The sequence below is a fragment of the Schistocerca serialis genome, chromosome 5, assembly GCF_023864345.2.
Source record: "Schistocerca serialis cubense isolate TAMUIC-IGC-003099 chromosome 5, iqSchSeri2.2, whole genome shotgun sequence".
Lineage (NCBI taxonomy): Eukaryota > Metazoa > Arthropoda > Insecta > Orthoptera > Acrididae > Schistocerca > Schistocerca serialis.
This window is the reverse complement of record NC_064642.1, coordinates 415,390,405-415,411,844: the sequence shown is the minus strand read 5'-3', so window position 1 is coordinate 415,411,844 and position 21,440 is coordinate 415,390,405. Positions and strand designations below refer to the sequence as shown.

The following is a 21,440-nucleotide window of genomic DNA, read 5'->3' as shown; positions in this document are numbered from 1 at the left end:
ACTTATATGTCGTTTTTAAAATAATAAATATGCCAAAATGGCATTAGTCACAAAGATATTTAAGATAAAGAAAACTATGATGGCGAGCCACTAAGGGCTGCTCGTTATTTGCTTGGTGCAGGTTGCAAAATGCACTGAGGTGCCTGCATTAACAAATGAGGCCAGGTGAACACGGAACTGCAATGAGCGCGCCATCTAGTAGCCGTAGATACAATTAGGCTACTTCACATTGAAATATAGGCAGAAATGATTATAAATAATAGTATTTGGTACATAACGGAAAACAATGGTTGTTTGATAGTGGCATACAACATAACATTTTGTCTACATCAAAGCTTATAACAGTAAGATAAAACATCATTATGAAAATGTAGATAGGACTGAATGACAACTTGAAGTAAGCAACATTGACGTGAAATGCAGCCAAGAAACATTTGATAACTGAAAAACATAGGACTACCTTAGAAGGAAAAGAACATTTCGGCAAACTGCACAAGGAGACCTGAAGTCAGATATCGAGTAATGGCTTTATACCTTTGAAAAATTTTTTGTTACATAGCTGTAGCTGTTAGTTAAGGATGAGGGTATCATTTTGAGCAAAATGCTTGAAAATCTCTAATTCTTCTAGAATATCTAGTCTATGCCCTTTCTTTTCGGTCTGCAAAATGTTGCTATGCAGATGGCGTTAGGTGAATGACCTGTAATTAGAAGATGGTTGGCAAAAGACGAATTTTGGGGGCTCGTGTCATTTTTTTTCTTAGCAAGTGTTCTTTATATCTGGTAGTGAAGGCATGTCCTGTTTGTCCTATATAGTAAGAGGGGCAAGTATTACAGACAATTTTTTAGACACCAGAATTTTGTAAAGAGAAACACATAGAATCTAAATTATGAATGAAGTTTTTTTTCGAATTGTTATTAGTAGAAAAAGCAAAGTTGCAATCGTATTTCTTTCGAAGAATGCGTTGGATCTGATAAGAGATAGGCCCCACGAAACGAATAGAGAAATATCATTTTGAGTTAGTCTCAATAACAGAAGTGCCTAGCATAGTAAGTCTTTTAGCATTTTTCTTTTTAAGGACGTCATCTACTATGTTGGGTTTATACTCGTTGTTAACTGCTATTGTTTTAAGTAAACTGATTTTGTCGTTGAAGTTTTCTTTAGAAAGTGGGATGGAAACAGCTCGGTGAACAGCAGAATGAAAGAAGACTTTTTTATGCGAATGTGGATGAGTAGAAGATGCAGGAACGATCTGGTTGGTATGTGTTACTTTACAAAAAATATTGAAAGAAATTTTATTTGTTTCTGAAGTATGCATCGAGTCAAGGAAATTTAATTGACAAGCCTCATTTTCAAATTCGATAGTGAAAGAAATTTTCTCATGAAGATCATTGAATAGATTAAAGATACGATCAACACCATCAGCGGGTCCTTTGTAGATGATTATAATATCATCAACATATCTGGAATAAGAAAGAATGCATAGTGACGCAGCTGGAAAACAATTAAAACATTTTTTTTCTAGGGAGTTGATGAAAATATCAGCAAGGATACCAGCCGACAGATTTCCCATAGCGAGACCGTCGGATTTCTCGTACAAATGTCCATTAAATTCGAAATAGTTGTACTTGACTACAACTGAGATGAGATTCATGAAGTCTGTGATTTGTTCATCTGAAATATCTTTTTTGAACCGACATAAATTTTTTTCTACAATTAGCAGCGTTTGCTGTACGGGGACTTTAGGATAAAAATTTTTGATACTGAAAGAAATTAACTTGGTGTCTGAACTGCATTCTAAATCTTTTATTTTTTGGACTAAGGTGTGATTATTTGGGATGGAAAAATTGTTCACAAAAACAAATGATTTTCTCAGAGTTTCATGTAGAAATTTGGCCAGATCATGGTATACACTATTTATACTATTAGATATCATGCATATTGGATGATTAGGTTTGTAGATTTTAAATTGAGACTGAAGTTTTGGGGGCTGAGGGTTCATGTTAATGAGCATTTTCTTCTGAAACGGTCTGAGTAGGAAATTTGCGCTGTTGATGGCTGTCCTGACCTCTTTTTGTAAAACTGGAGTCGGATCCTCGTGTAGTCTCGAAATATTATTTTCATTAAAGAAATCTACGGTTTTGGAAATATATTCAGAGTTATAAGCAATAACTAAAGAGCACCCTTTGTCTGACTTAGTAATTAGGGCTTCTGCTTCTTTAAGTTTATTATTAATGGAAACGACCAATTTTCTATCATTATGTGTAATGTTATAAATAGGGGCTGTATTTTTCATGAAAATGCTAGCTACGTCGTAAGCAATACGAGTTTGACAAGCATTATCTATTTTTTTTACTATGGGGACCAACTTTAAGATCTACAAGCACTTTTTCAATCACATTTCTATCTGACAAGTTGGGCGAGAAATTATACTTCAGCCCTTTTTCCAGCAGGATAGTTTCATTTTGTGTAAAAATAATGTTAGTTTTCTTCAGAAATCTTTTGTAAAAAGTGTGACGGTTTTTTTTTTTTTTTTTTTATTTAGTGTATGCTGAGGACTCTTTTCGCTAGGAAACAGTCAGAAAAGCTTGCCGAGATTCTTTTCATGCTTCTGTATTATGCCTAGTTAATAAGTTTCTAAATGTTCATTAATTATCGTCCAGAAATCGTCAATATTAAAATTGTAATTAATATGAAAAATGTTTGTCAGTTCTAAGTACAGGTAATAAGCTTCTTCGTTAAGAAGATCTTTTTTGGCATATAGCCTTTTAATTCCATCAGATAAGAGGTTTTTCATGAAAGGTCTGAAGGATTTAGGATTTTTCTGACAAACTGCAAATTTAATATAAGCTTTCGCGTAGGTAGGGACTAAACCCCTATTTTCACATTGTTTATTAAAATTAATGGCCACACTTCTATTTATTATTTTCTTTTTTAAAACTTTATATTTGGTGGCAGCATTGGATGCTTGGGCAGGCAAGAATCGCAAAATTTTGGACGCAGCTGCACGTTCAGAGACCGTGAGTGGTTACGATTGAAACTAACACCGCCCTCAGTCACTATTTTTAAAAAGTTTGTTAAACTTATATTAACTTTGCTGTTTGTAAGAAAAATACTAAATCCTTCAGACCTTTCGAGAAAAATCTCATATCTGATAAAATTAAAAGGCTATATGCCAAAAAAGATCATCTTAACGAAGACGCTTATTACCTGTACTTAGAACTGACAAACATTTTTCATATTAATTACAATTTTAATATTGACGATTTCTAGATGATAATTAATGAACATTTAGAAACTTATTAACTAGGCGTAATACAGAAGCATGAAAAGAAACTCAGCAAGCTTTTCTGTCTGTTTCGTAGCGAAAAGAGTCCTCAGCGTACACTAAATAAAAAAAAAGTCACACTTTTTACAAAAGAATTCTGAAGAAAACTAACATTATTTTTACACAAAATGAAACTATCCTGCTGGAAAAAGGGCTGAAGTATAATGTCTCGCCCAACTTGTCAGATAGAAATGTGATTGAAAAAGTGCTTGTAGATCTTAAGGCTGGTCTCGATAGTAAAAAAAATAGATAATGCTTGTCAAACTCGTATTGCTTACGATGTAGCTAACATTTTCATGAAAAATACAGCCCCTATTTATAACGTTACACATAATGATAGAAAATTTGTCGTTTCCATTAATAATAAACTTAAAGAAGCAGAAGCCCTAATTACTAAGTCAAGCAAAGGGTGCTCTTTAGTTATTGCTTATAACTCTGAATATATTTCCAAAACCGTAGATTTCTTTAATGAAAATAATATTTCGAGACTACACGAGGATCCGACTCCAGTTTTACAAAAAGAGGTCAGGACAGCCATCAACAGCGCAAATTTCCTACTCAAACCGTTTCAGAAGAAAATGCTCATTAACATGAACCCTCAGCCCCCGAAACTTCAGTCTCAATTTAAAATTCACAAACCTAATCATCCGATATGCCCGATATCTAATAGTATGAATAGTGCATACCATGATCTGTCCAAATTTCTACATGAAACTCTGAGAAAATCATTTGTCTTTGTGAACAATTTTTCCATCCCAAATAGTCACACCTTAGTCCAAAAAATAAAACATATAGAATGCAGTTCAGACACCAAGTTAATTTCTTTCAATATCAAAAATCTTTATACTAACGCCCCCGTACAGGAAATGCTGCTACTTGTAGAAAAAAATTTACGCGGGTTCAAAAAAGATATTTCAGATGAACAAATCACAGACTTCACGAATCTCATCTCAGTTGTAGTCAAGTACAACAATTTCGAATTTAATGGACATTTGTACGAGAAATCCGACGGTCTCGCTATGGGAAATCCGTTAGCTGGTATCCTTGCTGATATTTTCATCAACTCCCTAGAAGAAAAATGTTTTAATTGTTTTCCAGCTGCGTCACTATGCATTCTTTCTTATTTCAGATATGTTGATGATATTATAATCATCTACAGAGGACCCGCTGATGGTGTTCATCATATCTTTAACCTATTCAATGATCTTCATGAGAAAATTTCTTTCACTATTGGATTTGAAAATGAGGCCCGTCAGTTATATTTCCTTGACTTGATGCTTACTATAGAAACAAATAAAATTTATTTCAATATTTTTCATAAAGTAACACATACCAACCAGATCGTTCCTGCATCTTCTACTCATCCACATTCGCATAAAAAAGTCTTCTTTCATTCTGCTGTTCACCGAGCTGTTTCCATCCCACTTTCTAAAGAAAACTTCAACAACGAAATCAATTTACTTAAAACAATAGCAGTTAACGAGTATAAACCCAACATAGTAGATGACGCCCTTAAAAAGAAAAATGCTAAAAGACTTACTATGCTAGGCACTTCTGCTATGATGTCTAACTCAAAATAATATTTCTCTATTCCTTTCATGGGGCCTATCTCTTATCAGATCCAACGCATTCTTCGAAAGAAGTATGATTGCAACTTTGCTTTTTCTAATAATAACAATGTGAAAAAAAACTTCATTCATAATTTAGATTCTATGTGTTCCTCTTTACAAAATTCTGGTGCCTACAAAATTGTCTGTGATACTTGCTCCTTTTACTATATAAGACAAACAGGTCATTCACCTAAAGCCATCTGCAATAGCAACATCTTGCATACCGAATAGAAAGAGCATAGACTAGATATTCTAGAAGAATTAGAGATTTTCAAGCATTTTGCTCAAAATGATACCCTCATCCTTAACGAACAGCTACAGCTATGTAACAAAAAATTTTTAAAGGTATAAAGCCGTTACTTGATATCTGATTGCGGGTCTCCTTGTGCGGGTTGCCGAAATGTTCTTTTCCTTCTAAGGTAGTCCTATGTTTTTCAATTATAAAATGTCTCTTGGCTGCATTTCACGTCAATATTGTTTTGTACAAGTTGTCATTCAGTCCAATCTACATTTTCATAATGATGTTTTCATGTGTTATCTTACTGTTATAAGCTTTGATGTAGACAAAATGTTATGTTGTATGCCACTGTCAAACAAACATTGCTTTCCGTTATGTGCCAAATACTGTTATTTATAATCATTTCTGCCTATATTTCAATGTGAAGTAGCCTAATTGTATCTATGGCTACTAGATGGCGCGCTCATTGCAGTGCTATGTTCACCTGGCCTCATTTGTTAACGCAGGCACCTCAGTGCATTTTGCAACCTGCACCAAGCAAGTAACGAGCAGCCCTTACTGGCTTGCCATCATAGTTTTCTTTATCTTAAGTATCTTTGTGACTATATTTTATAAATGACACATAAGTACTGTCAGTCTCTGATTATGATTCCGTACTTATACCCTATCATACATTTTTAGTCATAATTCTGTTCCATGTTATAGAATATAGACCATTCTCTGTTTTAAATTCTGAGGAAGACACTCCTAGCAGTGTTGAAACCAGGTTAATTTGTTAAAAATAGTGGCCAAGGGCTGTTTTTCTTTCAGTTGTAACTATTCGCAGTCTCTGAACGTGCAGCCATGTACAAAATTTTGCTTAAGAAATTCATTGGCTACTTCCACATGTTTATGTTTGTGGTCTTCCTCAAGCATTCTTGAGACCCTCTTACACAAATCTTTTCATTCCCCAAATGTTCTGTCAAAATTTTGTCTGTGCTCGTCTCACTAATACCAGGGATCATCTCGCAGATCTCCCAAATTGTCAGCATTGCTTCTTCCACTTTTGCAATCGTTTCATCTGAAACTGATGGCCGTCTTTGAATTCTCTGCACAATTTGCAACCATGTTGTATGCTCATACATGTTTCTCTATAGAATTTAAACAGTTGGGAATGAATGTTCACCGGCGCAGTTATTTTTGCACAAAAAGCGTAATTCACACCTGGCGTGAGAGGCTTTTCAGTATAGTCCATCTCTTCATCACTGCAAATGTTGGGACTCCCCAGAATCCTAGGTTCCAATGCATTACAAGATGTAATGATGGACTCCTCATCAGAGTTACCACCTCTGTATCCATTGTACAAATTTTCCATTTTGAGATTTGAAGTTGTAAGTTGAGAGCAGGAAATCCAGGGTCGTCCTTGAATTCCTAAAATGAGACCAAGGAAGAACTTTACAGTTTTTTTCAAAAAACTTGATGGGGAGTTTGTTCTCACCTAAACTAAGAGAACCTAGTTTGAGGGGATAGGATTGGGATTAACAGTGAAGTATCTAATCTCTTATGTGAATATACTGCTGGTCCTGTAATGAGATCAATCTACCTCATAGCTGTTAACTATTGTGCAGCAACTGTGTTTCATATTGTTACATATGTATATTGTTTGACCAAAATTTTATTTCTCGCAATTCTTTTCAGAGCATTTGTCAATAAACTCTTAAGCTCATCTGGGAAAGTAGTTTTCTAAATCCAGTCTGCTGTGTCAAAGAGCATGTTCTGTGACTGTGGCACAATTTTGTAGAACAAGTAATAATGATCCTTATGATAAAATGCCATGTATACTCTATCTATCTGTGGTTAATGACTAATGTGTAATTTTTATTTCACTGCTTTAATATTGTTCCTAAATAAAAGGTATATTTTCCTTTACCTAACTGAACAGTAAACTGAGTGTAACAAATATCAATTGGTGACTTAATTGTTTCAGGGCATATATTACGCAAGATTGGTCACATACATGCAATGTCTCTTGTTTTACTGGCATTTGGAGTGCGCTTTATTCTGTATTATTTTCTTACAAATCCATGGTGGTGCTTGCCAATTGAACTTTTCCAAGGTCTTACATTTGGAATATTTTACTCAGCCATGACTTCATATGCAAGTATTGTTTCACCACCTGGAACAGAAGCAACAGTGCAAGGTCTTGTTGGTGCATCATTTGAAGGAATAGGTAAGTCATGTATAGTTACAAACAATTAATATTTGCACGTTCATAATACAGTGTTATCTCTGTGCGTCTTTATATCCAGTATATATTCTACACCTGTTTCTTTGATGGTATATAGTATTGTACATATTAGCATTGCTTCATTACTTTTCTCAACATTGGACGGTTTCTGTTACTGAACATACTCCGAAACATTATAGTAATGACAGATGTAGGTTTCCCCCCCCCCCCCCCCCTCCCCCCCGGATCAAGCAGTCCGATTTCTCACTGCCCACTCCTGCGCACCTATAACAGGCCTGTGCCTGCATTGCCACATCTCTTCTGTGATCCTCTTTGAAAGCCTGTACAACATACGGTGAAGATAATGTCATACTATTAATCATTGGTGTCTCTTCTTTTCCAATCATAATGTCTGCCTACTTTGGTGCACGCTCTAGTTTCTGATTTCTCCCTTCAGGACTACTCCAAGGGTCTTGGGTTGTTATCTATGGTCTCCCTTTCTGATAAATGTACAGTCCCCAGAATTTTCCCAGTTAACTGAAATCATGTGTTCACTCTTAGTACATCTGGTTTTGTTTGTCTACTGCATAGTAATTGCCCTAGATGCAATTAGTTGATGTGACCAAATCCAGAGGTGTGTTATTTATTCTTTGTCCAAGTAACACAATATTTATTTTACTATTGACAAATATTGTCATGGTTTGATCTGCTATCCAATATGCAACGTGGAAATTCCATTTGCGTCATTCTGAATTTCCTATATAGTTCAGTTTTATTTACTTGAAGATAGCAGTGCTGTTGGTAAATATTCTAAGTGTGCATCTTTCACTGATAATATTAATCAGTGTGTACAGAGTGCAACAGTTAAACTGGAACAAGAGTAAGTTCTTACTTTCTCCAATGGCCCCCACAGCTCCTTTGTCTTTACTGTTTGGTGCTGTACTTGCCATTGTTGTTTTTGACTGATGCCATTGTTGTTTTTGACTGATGCCACTCCACGTCCCCAGGATACACGGTTTTACCATCACAAGACATTACCTTTTCCATAGCCAAGTTGGCTGAAAACCAACCACATCCTTCCTGGTAGTTACATCTAACAATATCCTCTTCCAGAACAACTGCTACATAAAAAAATCACTCATAAATAAACCTGCAAAGTTGGTATTGTTAGATTCATTGATATGATATCTTTATAATCTGAATTCAAAGTGAGACCAGGCTATGGCTTTTCTCTAATTCTATTTTCATATTGCTCTTTGACTCTGGATGATTGGCTACAACCTCACAGCCCACTCAATGAATACCTCTCCCTTGAGAAATAGTGGAGTGGTAAGATGCTGAACTCACATTTGAATAGGTGGCAATTCAAATCCTCACTTGGCCACCCAGATTTAGGTTTTCCTAACCACTTTAAGGGAAATGTTGGGATCATTCCTTTGAAAATAACATGGAAGATGTGGCCAAATTCCTTACCCATCTATCCTCAGTCTAAGCTTGTGCTTTGTCTCTCTTAATTTTGTCCACAGCTCGTAGTTTAGTCTCTCTTAATTTTGTCCACAGCTCGTAGTTTAGTGGGTAGCGTTGCTGCCTCTGGATCACGGGGTCTCGGGTTCGATACCTGGCCAGGTTGGCGATTTATCTCTGCCCGGGGACTGGATGTTTGTGCTGTCCTCATCATTTCATGATCATGATGATGATGATGATCATCATCATCATCATTCGTGCCAGTGGCTAGATTGGATTGTGAAGAAATTGGGCTGCGTAAAAATAGGGACTTTGTATGGGTGCAGATGACTGCTCGGTTGACGCCACAAATCGATCATCATCATCTCTTAATTTCCTTCTCAATGTATGTGTGAGCCCTAATCTTCCTTCTTTTTCTGTTCACATTGAACATGTCAGTCAGTAAAAGTAATTCCATTTTGACAGCCTGCACCCATTATATGCCAAAAAGTCACTCCTATATTGCCAGATCGCTTGTGGTGCCTCATCTGCGCTGAGAAACAATCACTCTTCAAGCATCGGTTAGGCTTCTGCAGACTGACACTTTTGTCACAATGTTCAAAAATGGATCTCCCACATGATTGCACACCTGAGATGTGACACAAAGGATCAGAGATGAGACACAAAGGATCACCCTCATTTTCACAGAATATTACACGTGACTGTAATGACTGTACAGCATGCTCTGTCAAAGCTTTGTCTCTCACTTGCTGAGTCCTAAAATGAGGAAGCTCCTTTTAATTACCCTTGCCATCTGTTCCTAAGCAAAATTACCCTTCCCGCCCTACTTAAATTATGACCTCCCTCTCTCTCTCTCACTCCTGAACCTATACATCTGCCCATGGATCATACCATCAATGAAGACACGGAGTCAAAAGTGTCCCATAAACCTCTCCCTATTCCATCTCTGTCACTAGCATACCATCTGTGTTACTAGCATTTTAGAAAAGGACTTCATTTGAAGGAAATCATATCACCTGTTTAGTTTACAGCTGCTGTACAACATTTTAAGGGAGTATGGCCGGGAACAAACTAAGTCACCCAGTTGTGGATCACACTGCGGAGCATTGTGTGGTGTGGTGTAGCTGTTGCTTCAAACATGGTTGCTGTTAGATATGTACAATAGTAGTTTCATCATGAAATTATAATGAAATCCAGACCTTTAGCTGCTTGCAGGCATTGATAAATGTCAACGGGGACAGTTGATCTGGCAGCTCTCGAAGAATGAAATTATAATGAAATCCAGACCTTAAGCTGCTTACAGGCGATGATGTTATGCTTCCTATGTTTATGTTCTGTGTTCCATCACCAGAGCACCGTCTGCTTAAAATTTCAGAGGTATTGCTTTATTTAATGAGAAATTCGATTATAATAGCAGTTTAAACCTCTTTCCTGTCACTTGATTGCATGTGGAGAGGGAGAGTGGTCGATCCCCCATTACTTTGTGTTGTGATGTGGCTGTATGTCGAGTAGCACATCAGCTCAGTACAACTGGGCCAGTGCAGTATTGGAGACAACGATACAAATAAATAATCTGAGTATAATAACAGCGTTTAGTTGAACACTCAGACAGAACTCTGGTACAAATGGACACAAACAGCACTTCTTGGAGCAGGTGACCTCCAATAACTAAGTCAGTACAAGCCTGATAGTGCTTCTTAAAAGTTCATATCTACCAAGTTATATTCTGAGATGACTTCCTGGAGGTCTACTGTACTGGTGGTGGTTCCACTCTCCATTGACTGCTGTAGATGGTAGCTCACTGGTTTCTTAGTGTGATCTCCATCCATGGACTGGTCATGTTGTGGATTGAGCATAGATTGGCTGTAGAAGCCTGGCAGCACTGGTTATTTTATAACACTGATGAATAAACTCAGTCCTCACAATTGGCAGCTGTCAGCCAGGATAACTAGATGCTTGCTCATTGTCCTTCCATGTAATGTGGTGTCCTCCACTGGGCAATTTGCATACATGGAAGATGTGGCAACATAGTGCCCCCTTGGGGCAGCTGTTTGTAGCAGTCTTGCTGAATGGCTATGCGTGCTGATTATGCAACCAGTGACACTGCTCTGTACAAAGGAATATTGTCTGGTGGGCACTGGAGGACATAACATGTTGCTTCTTAACCTTTTTTGGTGTAGTCTGCACACACACGTGTGTGTGTGTGTGCGTGCGTGCGTGCGTGCGTGTGCGTGTGCACAGACTACACCAAAAAGGTTAAGAAACACGTGTGTGTGTGTGTGTGTGTGTGTGTGTGTGTGTGTGTGTGTGTGTGTGTGTGCGCGCGTGCGTGCGTGTGGGTGTTGTGCGCGTGGGTGTGCGCGTGTGGGTGTGTGCGTGTGGGCGTGGGCATGGGTGTGCGCGTGCGTGTGGGTGTGCGTGTGCGCAGACTACACCAAAAAAGGTTAAGAAGCACACGTGTGTGTGTGTGTGTGTGTGTGTGTGTGTGTGTGTGTGTGTGTGTGTGCGCGGGCGTGTGTGTTGTGCGTGTGCCTGTGGGTGTGCGTGTGGCCGTGGGCGTGTGGCCGCGTGGGCGTGGGCGTACGCGTGCGGGTGCGTGTGTGCGCAGACTACACCAAAAAAGGTTAAAGGTTAAGAAGCACATGTGTGTGTGGGGGGGGGGGGGGGGGGGGGTGTCTGGGCGTGGGCGTGGGCGTGCGTGTGGGTGTGAGTGTGCGTGTGCGCAGACTACACCAAATAAGGTTAAGAAGCAACATGTTATGTCCTCCGTTGCCCAATAGACAATATCCCTTTGTACAGGGCAGTGTCACTGGTTGCATAATCAGCACGCATAGCCATTCAGCGAGACTGCTACAAACAGCTGCCCCAAGGGGGCACTATGTTACCACGTCTTCCGTGTGTGTGTGTGTGTGTGTGTGTGTGTGTGTGTGTGTGATAATAATAATTACTATTTGATGTGTGATCTCGGTGGATTTTTCTTGTTCAGAACTAGGTTCAGCACATATGCATGTTGTTTCTGTGCCATATTATACAGGGCTATTACAAATGATTGAAGCGATTTCATAAATTCACTGTAGCTCCATTCATTGACATATGGTCACGACACACTACAGATACGTAGAAAAACTCATAAAGTTTTGTTCGGCTGAAGCCGCACTTCAGGTTTCTGCCACCAGAGCGCTCGATAGCGCAGTGAGACAAAATGGCGACAGGAGCCGAGAAAGCGTATGTGGTGCTTGAAATGCACTCACATCAGTCAGTCATAACAGTGCAACGACACTTCAGGACGAAGTTCAACAAAGATCCACCAACTGCTAACTCCATTCGGCGATGGTATGCGTATTTTAAAGCTTCTGGATGCCTCTGTAAGGGGAAATCAACGGGTCGGCCTGCAGTGAGCGAAGAAACGGTTGAACACGTGCGGGCAAGTTTCACGCGTAGCCCGCGGAAGTCGACGAATAAAGCAAGCAGCGAGCTAAACGTACCACAGCCGACGGTTTGGAAAATCTTACGGAAAAGGCTAAAGCAGAAATCTTACCGTTTACAATTGCTACAAGCCCTGACACCGATGACAAAGTCAAACGCTTTGAATTTTCGGCGCGGTTGCAACAGCTCATGGAAGAGGATGCGTTCAGTGCGAAACTTGTTTTCAGTGATGAAGCAACATTTTTTCTTAATGGTGAAGTGTTTAAACCTCCTCTACCAAGAAACGTGCCAGAACTGCGAGCTCGCATCAACGATGCTTTCGAACTCATTGATGGGGACATGCTGCGCCGAGTGTGGGAAGAACTTGATTATCGGCTTGATGTCTGCCGAATCACTAAAGGGGCACATATTGAACATTTGTGAATGCCTAAAAAAACTTTTTGAGTTTTTGTATGTGTGTGCAAAGCATTGTGAAAATATCTCAAATAATAAAGTTATTGTAGAGCTGTGAAATCGCTTCAATCATTTGTAATAACCCTGTATGTTGTATCACTTTGTTTTAGCTCCTCAACAGAAATTGCACCATATGGTGGCTACGTATGATGTTGACGTGATTGATTACTGTCAGTGTATTTTTTTCTGTGCACACTTGGAAAAAAGTAATTACCTTTGCAGATGAAGTATGAAAACATATAAATTGCAAAAGTATTTTTGATAAAATCTTCGCTCTAATATATACAGAAGACCAGAATTAGAAAACTTCTGATGTTGTATGTTGCCTACATTTGCAGTAAAATAAAATATTTTATGGAAATTGAATTTCATTTTGGTTCTGTTGCAGGAGTGTCCATTGGAAGTTTAATTGGAGGTGTACTGATAGATCAGTATGGTGGAGCAGATACTTTCCTTATATTTGGTATAGGTTCACTGATATGCTTTGTTTTGCATGTAATAGTTCAGTTCTGGCTGGGAGGAAAGTCAGACAAACTCCCTGAAGTTGGAGGTGAGTGACATGTTGATATGTGATACCAGTTACAGTAGAAAATAAGTAATCATTTAAAAAAATTCCTTGGTGACTTTTTGTCATCCTTTAATGGAGCCTTCCAAAATGATTACAGGTAGTATTTGCATCAGAGTGGCACTAAATATTTCAGTTGCGTGAAATACCATGAAGTAGAGCTTTATTTGAAGGAAAATATATTGATTTATAACAATGTAATATATGTCATGATTTATGTAACCATTGGTTCTTGTTGATTAGAATTTAAGTCAATCTATGCAAGTGTAATGTAGCATCAACATTTTGTACTGCTGGATGTCTTTCATATCGAAAAATCCCTCTCTTATTCTGATATTAATCAAGGTTCTTTTCTTACTAAAGGATTTAATTACTTCCTTTTCAAGGGAGCCCAACAGTATTGCATACATTTGTCCCTGTTACTAATGTTTTGTTATAAAAATGTACTGAATTGATTCATCTTGTCCTAGCCATGGAATACATAGCTACATTCAAAAAGCAGATATGTCACCTATGGTAGCCAAATAATTTCAATTTGGGGCATCTTCTTAAATGCTATCATCAGGAACACATTATGTATGAAATTCCTTTTGAACTAATAATTTTACTTTATTCTAGTAACTGTTTTTGTGCAGCTGTGTTTTACTTACTTCCAACTGCAAGCTTTATCTTTTATTGCTCTGTGTCGTCAGTTTTTTAATGTTTTGGTAAAATAGCTCCTACTTTTTTCTATCCATTGTATTATTGGCCAAGATCCCATTATTATATAATATTTTTGTGTCCAGCAAGTAAAAGTGTGTGTGTCTACTCCCTTAATTTCATATTTTTAAGGGAAAAGTCATTTGTGAATTTATAGCTACAGTAATTACAACCTCTGTTCAGTACCTTATATTCATCACCTGCAACTTGTATGCAACATCTGTCTGATACATAGTAGTTCTATGGCTTTGTCTAGTTCTTTTTTAACCATCTTTTTGTCCTTTAAGTAAAATGTGTAATATGTAATGTATTACTTAATGGATATTTTGCAGTTTTTAAAAGTACTGAAATGCTTAAATACACGGGTAGCTCTGAAGATTGCTCCCTGTACTACAATTCAAGATGTGCAGTTACATGACAATATATATATATTTTTTTTCCACATGATTTTACTTTTACATGACCTTCACTGTATCTGAAGGATAATATTCCTACAAAAAACTGTCTTCAGTTTGAAGGTTGGTTTGAACGATACAATGCATTGCTAGATATTATCCAATTGGTCATGACATGCTGTTGCCCTCATGCAACCAGCCGGTTATACACACAGTTTTACATAGAGTCCGAACCGCAGTGAAACTTGGAATTTTTTAAGCAAATCATTGTTGGAAGGAGAAGAAATGATAAGTGATGGAAAAAAAATCCCAGGGCTTAATAAATATTGCTCTGGATCTTTGGATTTGTAGTTTGACTCTTAGCCACTTAGCCATCAATCGACATGGTGAAAACAAGCTACATGGAAAAATTTTAATTGTAAATGGGTTTTCATTCAAATGGAATTCTGCACGTACTGACACATTCCTAAATTACACAAATGAAAAATTAGCACTCCTTTATAGTTGTCCCACATGAATAAAGTTTTATTCATATGTTGTATTGATTATAGAATGACATGTCATATTTACAGGATAATGCACCATTAGAGAGATTATCTTGAAGAGTATTTCTTACATAGCCTCCTCTAGCAGCAATGCAGTCCTGTAATCATGCATAAACAGGGTGTATACTCGTCTGGAGAAATGTGGGAATTTTTTGCATCTGAGAAAATCCTGAGATTTTCAGGAATTTTATATTGGTTTAGTTTTCAGTTAAATTTTTGTGATTCCAGCCATTAAGAACTGATATTCCAACAAAGAATTTTACTTTATCCACCTACTGCAGAATAATATTACAGCAGTGAAACATAAATGAGAGAATAACACCAAAATAAAATGTTAGCTGCAAAGAAATGTGACATTTACAAAACAAAACACAATTGTCAGTCAACAGCAAAGTGTTTCAGAGGCTTTGAGACAAAGACTACACAGTACTTCATAACAACAAACTGCTTTCAATGAATGTGATGTCACAACTGTTTACATTTCTAACAGGTTACAGGAAAGTATTGTGAATGGTGGTTTGAGAAGCATTATTTTAAAGTAAATTTCCTTTTACAAGAGGTGAATTATGTTGTGTGTGAGAATATCCGATGACTGTCTTAAATCACAGAGTGTTTGACTGTGTTTAAAAACTTAACACTTTGAGGATCAAACACTTAGAAAAATTTTAGACCCAGAAAACCAGCCATTTATGCCAGTATTTAAAATTTTACTGGCACATCTGTGTTTGATACATCTTAAAGGGTAACACACACTGAAAAAGACCAGACTTCAAGGTTATTTTTTCGTATTTATTTTGGTTCTTTCATACAGTACAGATTATGCAGTAATGATGGCAAAAAATAATAGTTTGGTGCATAAGTTCAGTGTTTTTGTTTTTCATGTTGATGTTCCCATTGCTATGGGTTTATTTATGGATTCTCATTTTTTTTTATTTGTGGTTCGCTGTTGCTAATTTGAGTTTACATATTGTCATTTTGTCTCTTGGAGATAGTGAGTGGAGCTGTAAACACTAGAAAATGGAGTGCCTAGTGGAGAAATTGGAACATTTCTGACATATTGTTCTGTTTGAGTTCAGTGGAGGCACGACAGCAGCATAGGCTGCCAAAAACATTTGCACCATGTATAGGGATAATTCATTGGACAGAGCACGGTGAGAAAATGGTTTTCTTACATTAAGGAGGATTTTTTTTTACATAAGTGACTCTCCACTTGCAGGAAGACATTCAAGGTTTGATGAAGATCGTTTAAATGCATTAATCCACAATGATGCACGTCAGTGTACTCGACAAGTGACAAATATGGTGAACAGTGAGCATTCCATCTTCGTGAACATTTGCATGCATTGGGGAAGATTCAAAAATTAGGTCTGTGGGTACCACATGCTCTAAGCCAAAATCACAAAAGTCAGCTGGTGGCCATATGCACATCTCTAATTATTCGAATATAATAAAAGGAAACATTCCACGCGGGAAAAATATATTTAAAAACAAAGATGATGTGACTTAGGGGTCGATAGAAACACAAACAAACACATACATACACACAAAATTCAAGCTTTTGCAACAAACTGTTGCCTCATCAGGAAAGAGGGAAGGAGAGGGAAAGACGAAAGGATGTGGGTTTTAAGGGAGAGGGTAAGGAGTCATTCCAATCCCGGGAGCGGAAAGACTTACCTTAGGGGGAAAGAAGGGGTATACACTCGCACACACACACACACACACACACACACACACACACACACACACACATATCCATCCACACATACACAGACACAAGCAGACATTTTTGGTGGAGAAATTCAGGAAAATTTCGAAAAACTACGTGTAAATGTATTAAAAGGAGTGGTTTTGTGGTGGCAGATTATGAGAATGAGGCTAACAATTGTCTGACGAAGAAATAATGACGTTAAAACCTGTGGGAAGCGGCTAAAAATGATCAATGATGTGGGAAAAATGGAAATGGAAATAAAGCAAAAGTTATTAGAACTAGCCGAAATGGTTGTTTAATAGGTGAAAGGAACTGTTTGTGAACTAGAAACAGTGGATTTTATAGCGGCGGTAGTGTTGAAAGCGTAAAAAAAATTTTTTGGTTATGGTTTGGAAGTGGGTTACGTATTATTGAGTATATGTAGGCAGGATAAAATTGTATAGTAGATTACGGTTAAAAGGAGAAGGTGAATACAAAGTGAACCTACTGGCAAAAACAGAAAGAGAAAATAAGACGACAGAAAAGATTTCGAAATGCAACAGTGACAATAACAAACGTGATTGTTGGGTTCAAATTAATGATATGAATATAATAGAGGGAAATATTCCACGCGGGAAAAATATATTTAAAAACAAAGATGATGTGACTTACCATACAAAAGCGCTGGCAGGTCGATAGAAACACAAACAAACACATACATACACACAAAATTCAAGCTTTCGCAACAAACTGTTGCCTCATCAGGAAAGAGGGAAGGAGAGGGAAAGACGAAAGGATGTGGGTTTTAAGGGAGAGGGTAAGGAGTCATTCCAATCCCGGGAGTGTAAAGACTTACCTTAGGGGGAAAGAAGGGGTATACACTCGCGCGCACACACACACACACACACACACACACACACACACACACACACATATCCATCCGCACACACACAGACACAAGCAGACCGTTATCAATTGGCTTCTCACTCCCCATTAAAAGACCTTCATGCATCTGCAAAAGATAATGTTATACATCTGATGGAACACCAGTGATGCGGTAAACTACAATTTGCTTCCCTGAGGTGTAACTGTCACTACTCTCATTTATTGTCAACAACTGTCTTGTAGATGAAATATGAGAATGACAACAAGAAACACTGTGTGAAGTGGTGCTACTCCATGATATCACCTGTGTTCTGCTAGACTGACAAAAAATGCTATATGGGAGTTGGGTTGAGAAGTTATTCAGAACCCACCTTATTCACTTGACCTTGCATCCTCAAATTTTCACCTTTTGTGTTCTCTGTTGAACAACCTTCAAGGAACTTCTTTTCCAGACGAAAATGCATTCTGAACATGGTTCTGTGAGTTCTTTGCCTACTCTCACGGACTCTATAAGTTACTCCGGCATTGGCAGCCTATTCTAAATAGTGAAGGAGAATATACTATAGATAACTAAAGTGTGTGTTATGTGCATCTGTTGTGTTTATTAAACTTACGGAAAGCACTGTGAACTTAGGCAGAAACCTGACATAATTATCCTTCAAAAAAGGTATGAGGTGAGTTCTTGAGCAATTTAACATGTAATTGGCGTTTCTATAGAAAAAGTTGAAGTGCTCAATGGAACATGTATTCAGCCAGGTAGCCTATGAAATGTTGGTACACAGCAGTGAAATTTATTATTGTACCTGTCAGAAATATTCAGCTGCTGTAATGTAAGCCGTGCCCTTAGGATCTTGCTTAACCACACCCTCGGAGGAAAAAACCATCAAAAAATTTTTGACAGGGAAAATTTTATGTGAAAGCTCATCTTTTCTTGTAACGCTACTGTATGCATATTAACTGAAACCATTAACTTGTGTGTTCACACTACCTAACAGTGATATTACTGTTGGCTGACTACATCATGTGTAATAGCTGAATAATTGCTGTAATTAGATGGAAAGATCAAGTGACACGAATTATGATCTGTTGCTAAAGGCATGTCACACAGCACAGTCTTGATTTCAGTGCTTTGAAAACTATCATGCTGTATTTGGTAGAATTCAGATTTATTCTTTTGTAATGTTGCAATGCATCAAAGATATATCTGAAATGCATTACTTTTTGCTGGGTTTCATTCCCAAAATTACCGGGAATTTCTGCACTGATGTATAAAACCTTTGCCATACAAAGTATTGATAGATAAGTTTGACACCTCCAAGGAAAAGTATTTTATCACTAGACATGGTAAAAATGTACTTTCACCCAGGGTCATGGACAGCAAAGGACTTGGAAGAGCAGTTGAATGGAATGGATAGTGTCTTGAAAGGAGGATATAAGATGAACGTCAACAAAAGCAAAACGAGGATAATGGAATGTAGTCGAATTAAGTCGGGTGATGCTGAGGGAATTAGATTAGGAAATGAGACACTTAAAGTAGTAAAAGAGGTTTGCTATTTGGGGAGCAAAATAACTGATGATGGTCGAAGTACAGAGGATATAAAATGTAGACTGGCGATAGCAAGGAAAGCGTTTCTGAAGAAGAGAAATTTGTTAACATCGAGTATAGATTTAAGTGTCAGGAAGTCATTTCTGAAAGTATTTGTATGGAGTGTAGCCATGTATGGAAGTGAAACATGGATGATAAATAGTTTGGACAAGAAGAGAATAGAAGCTTTCGAAATATGGTGCTACAGAAGAATGCTGAAGATTAGATGGGTAGATCACATAACTAATGAGGAAGTATTGAATAGGATTGGGGAGAAGGGGAGTTTGTGGCACAACTTTACCAGAAGAAGGGACCGGTTGGTAGGACATGTTCTGAGGCATTAAGGGATCACCAATTTAGTGTTGGAGGGCAGCGTGGAGGGTAAAAATTGTAGAGGGAGACCAAGAGATGAATACACTAAACAGATTCAGAAGGATGTAGGTTGCAGTAGGTACTGGGAGATGAAGAAGCTTGCACAGGATAGAGTAGCATGGAGAGCTGCATCAAACCAGTCTCGGGACTGAAAACCACAACAACAACATGGTAAAAATGTACTTTCACCCAGGGTGTAGTGTATTTTCACCATGGAAAAAGTGTATTTTCACCTGAGAGGAAGTTTATTTTTAAGCAAGAAATGTGGGGAAAACCCGGGATTTCCTTTTTTTCTCCCCCCCTCACATATACATCTTCACAGAGACAGTCATTCAGATGTCGTATGTCAGCTTGAGACATACGGTCTCCACTACTTCCACATGTTGTCACAATTAAGTAAGGGATTAAAGTGAGTCAGCTCACCGTGTCCCACATAAACTGAACAGGGCATTGTGCTGGCCAAATGAGTTGACAAATATCATCATCATTCATCCCCATTACAGTCAGAGGAAGGCAGTGGCAAACCACCTCCACTAGGGCCTTGCCTAGTACGGCGGTACGGGTCTCCCGCATGATCCCCTATGCTCTTCGGAGTATGGGACCTCATCATTGTCATCATCGTCTTATGCATCGAGTAATGGGTTAAGTGTGTGCACAAGCATCTTCCTGCTTGAAAACACACCACTCTGACTTTGCAGGAATGGCAGTGGAGTTAGTTGGAATGTGTTTTGAATGTGTTTTGCATTGTTCTGTTTCCCTGACATGTGACAATTAAGGGTAGGGTCATTGTTGCCTATTGCTTGCCACACTATGATGCCCAGAGTTAGTTTTCGATTTTGTTCCCTGACTCCACTATTTGCCACTCTTGTGGACAACACCACACTCAAACACAACCATTGCTGCTACCAGAGCAGACCTACTCATATTACTGAAAGCAAGCTTCATGGTGGTAATATGTCATAAGAAATTTGTATGCCATTGCTTCTTCTCCAGCTTCTAGTGAACAATTCCTGGTATTGGAGCTGAGGCTCCCAATTTGTGCTTTTGTCTCTGTGCAAGTCAGCAGTGGCTACTCATCTGATGTGGTGGACGAACTTACCTACTAAATTAAGGGTTCTAACATTCCTTGAGCCAACCCTTAGAAAGCCAGATTTGTTTTTTCTGATGGCATTATCTTTCTGAGTAGTCCCCACCCAGAGGTTTGAGCAGGGGACTATTTTACCTCCAGAATGTTTTACCCTCTAGGGTGCCATAACCATTAAAGCACATAGAAGAACTGCATGAGCTCATGAAAAATAGTGACTGTAGTTTCCTCTTGCTTTCAGCAGTCCACAGTACCATCATGTTAATTTGGCCTCTCTATAGACACCTCTCCAACCTGGTTACTTCCACAGCACACCTATTATATTAGGGACTGCACCTAATGTAGATTTGAATTTGACAGTTTCAAGCTGAAGCCTGCCTCATCACTGAAGTTGAACAACAGTATACATAGTGACATTTCATGTAACTTCTTCTTTTTCCTCACCTTTATTCCATATCTCCACAGGCTTGACATGTTATTTATTGGATTCCGTAATGTTAGTGCTAGAGAGGAGTCTTTGCCACCTCTTACCCCGCACCCACGCCCCCTTCCCCTCCCCACCCCCTGTGTGTGATAGAATTTGTGTACCACAACTGCCTACATTTAGTGTTATCCCATATGAAATTTTGCAAACTTTTTAAAATGTTTGTTTGTTATGTATCTGAGACATGATGTTGTACCAGCCTAGTATTCACCTATTAAGACATGGGAAACTGCCTAAAAAGCACATCCAGACTGGCCACCACCCTGACCCTCATTGTTAACCCACCGGGCTGATTCAGTCTAGTGGAACTGTGCCTCCCTGAATCCCGGTAGTAGCTTGCTAAAGCACGTGGTTCTTGTAACGTTACCATATGATGTTTCAAGGTTCTAAGATATTATTATGTTACGTGGAGTTGT

At 38.2% G+C, this 21,440-nt stretch overlaps 1 protein-coding gene across 2 annotated transcripts in view; it reads left to right on the top strand.

Annotated features, from left to right (window-relative positions):
• Nucleotides 1–21,440, top strand: part of LOC126482351 (major facilitator superfamily domain-containing protein 6) — a 157,610-nt gene that overhangs the window by 96,077 nt on the left and 40,093 nt on the right. For both annotated transcript variants that reach the window (XM_050106432.1, XM_050106433.1), the window contains exons 7-8: nt 7,141–7,383; nt 13,112–13,273. In XM_050106432.1, coding sequence (XP_049962389.1) covers nt 7,141–7,383; nt 13,112–13,273 — 405 coding nt within the window. The remainder of the gene's footprint in view (nt 1–7,140; nt 7,384–13,111; nt 13,274–21,440) is intronic.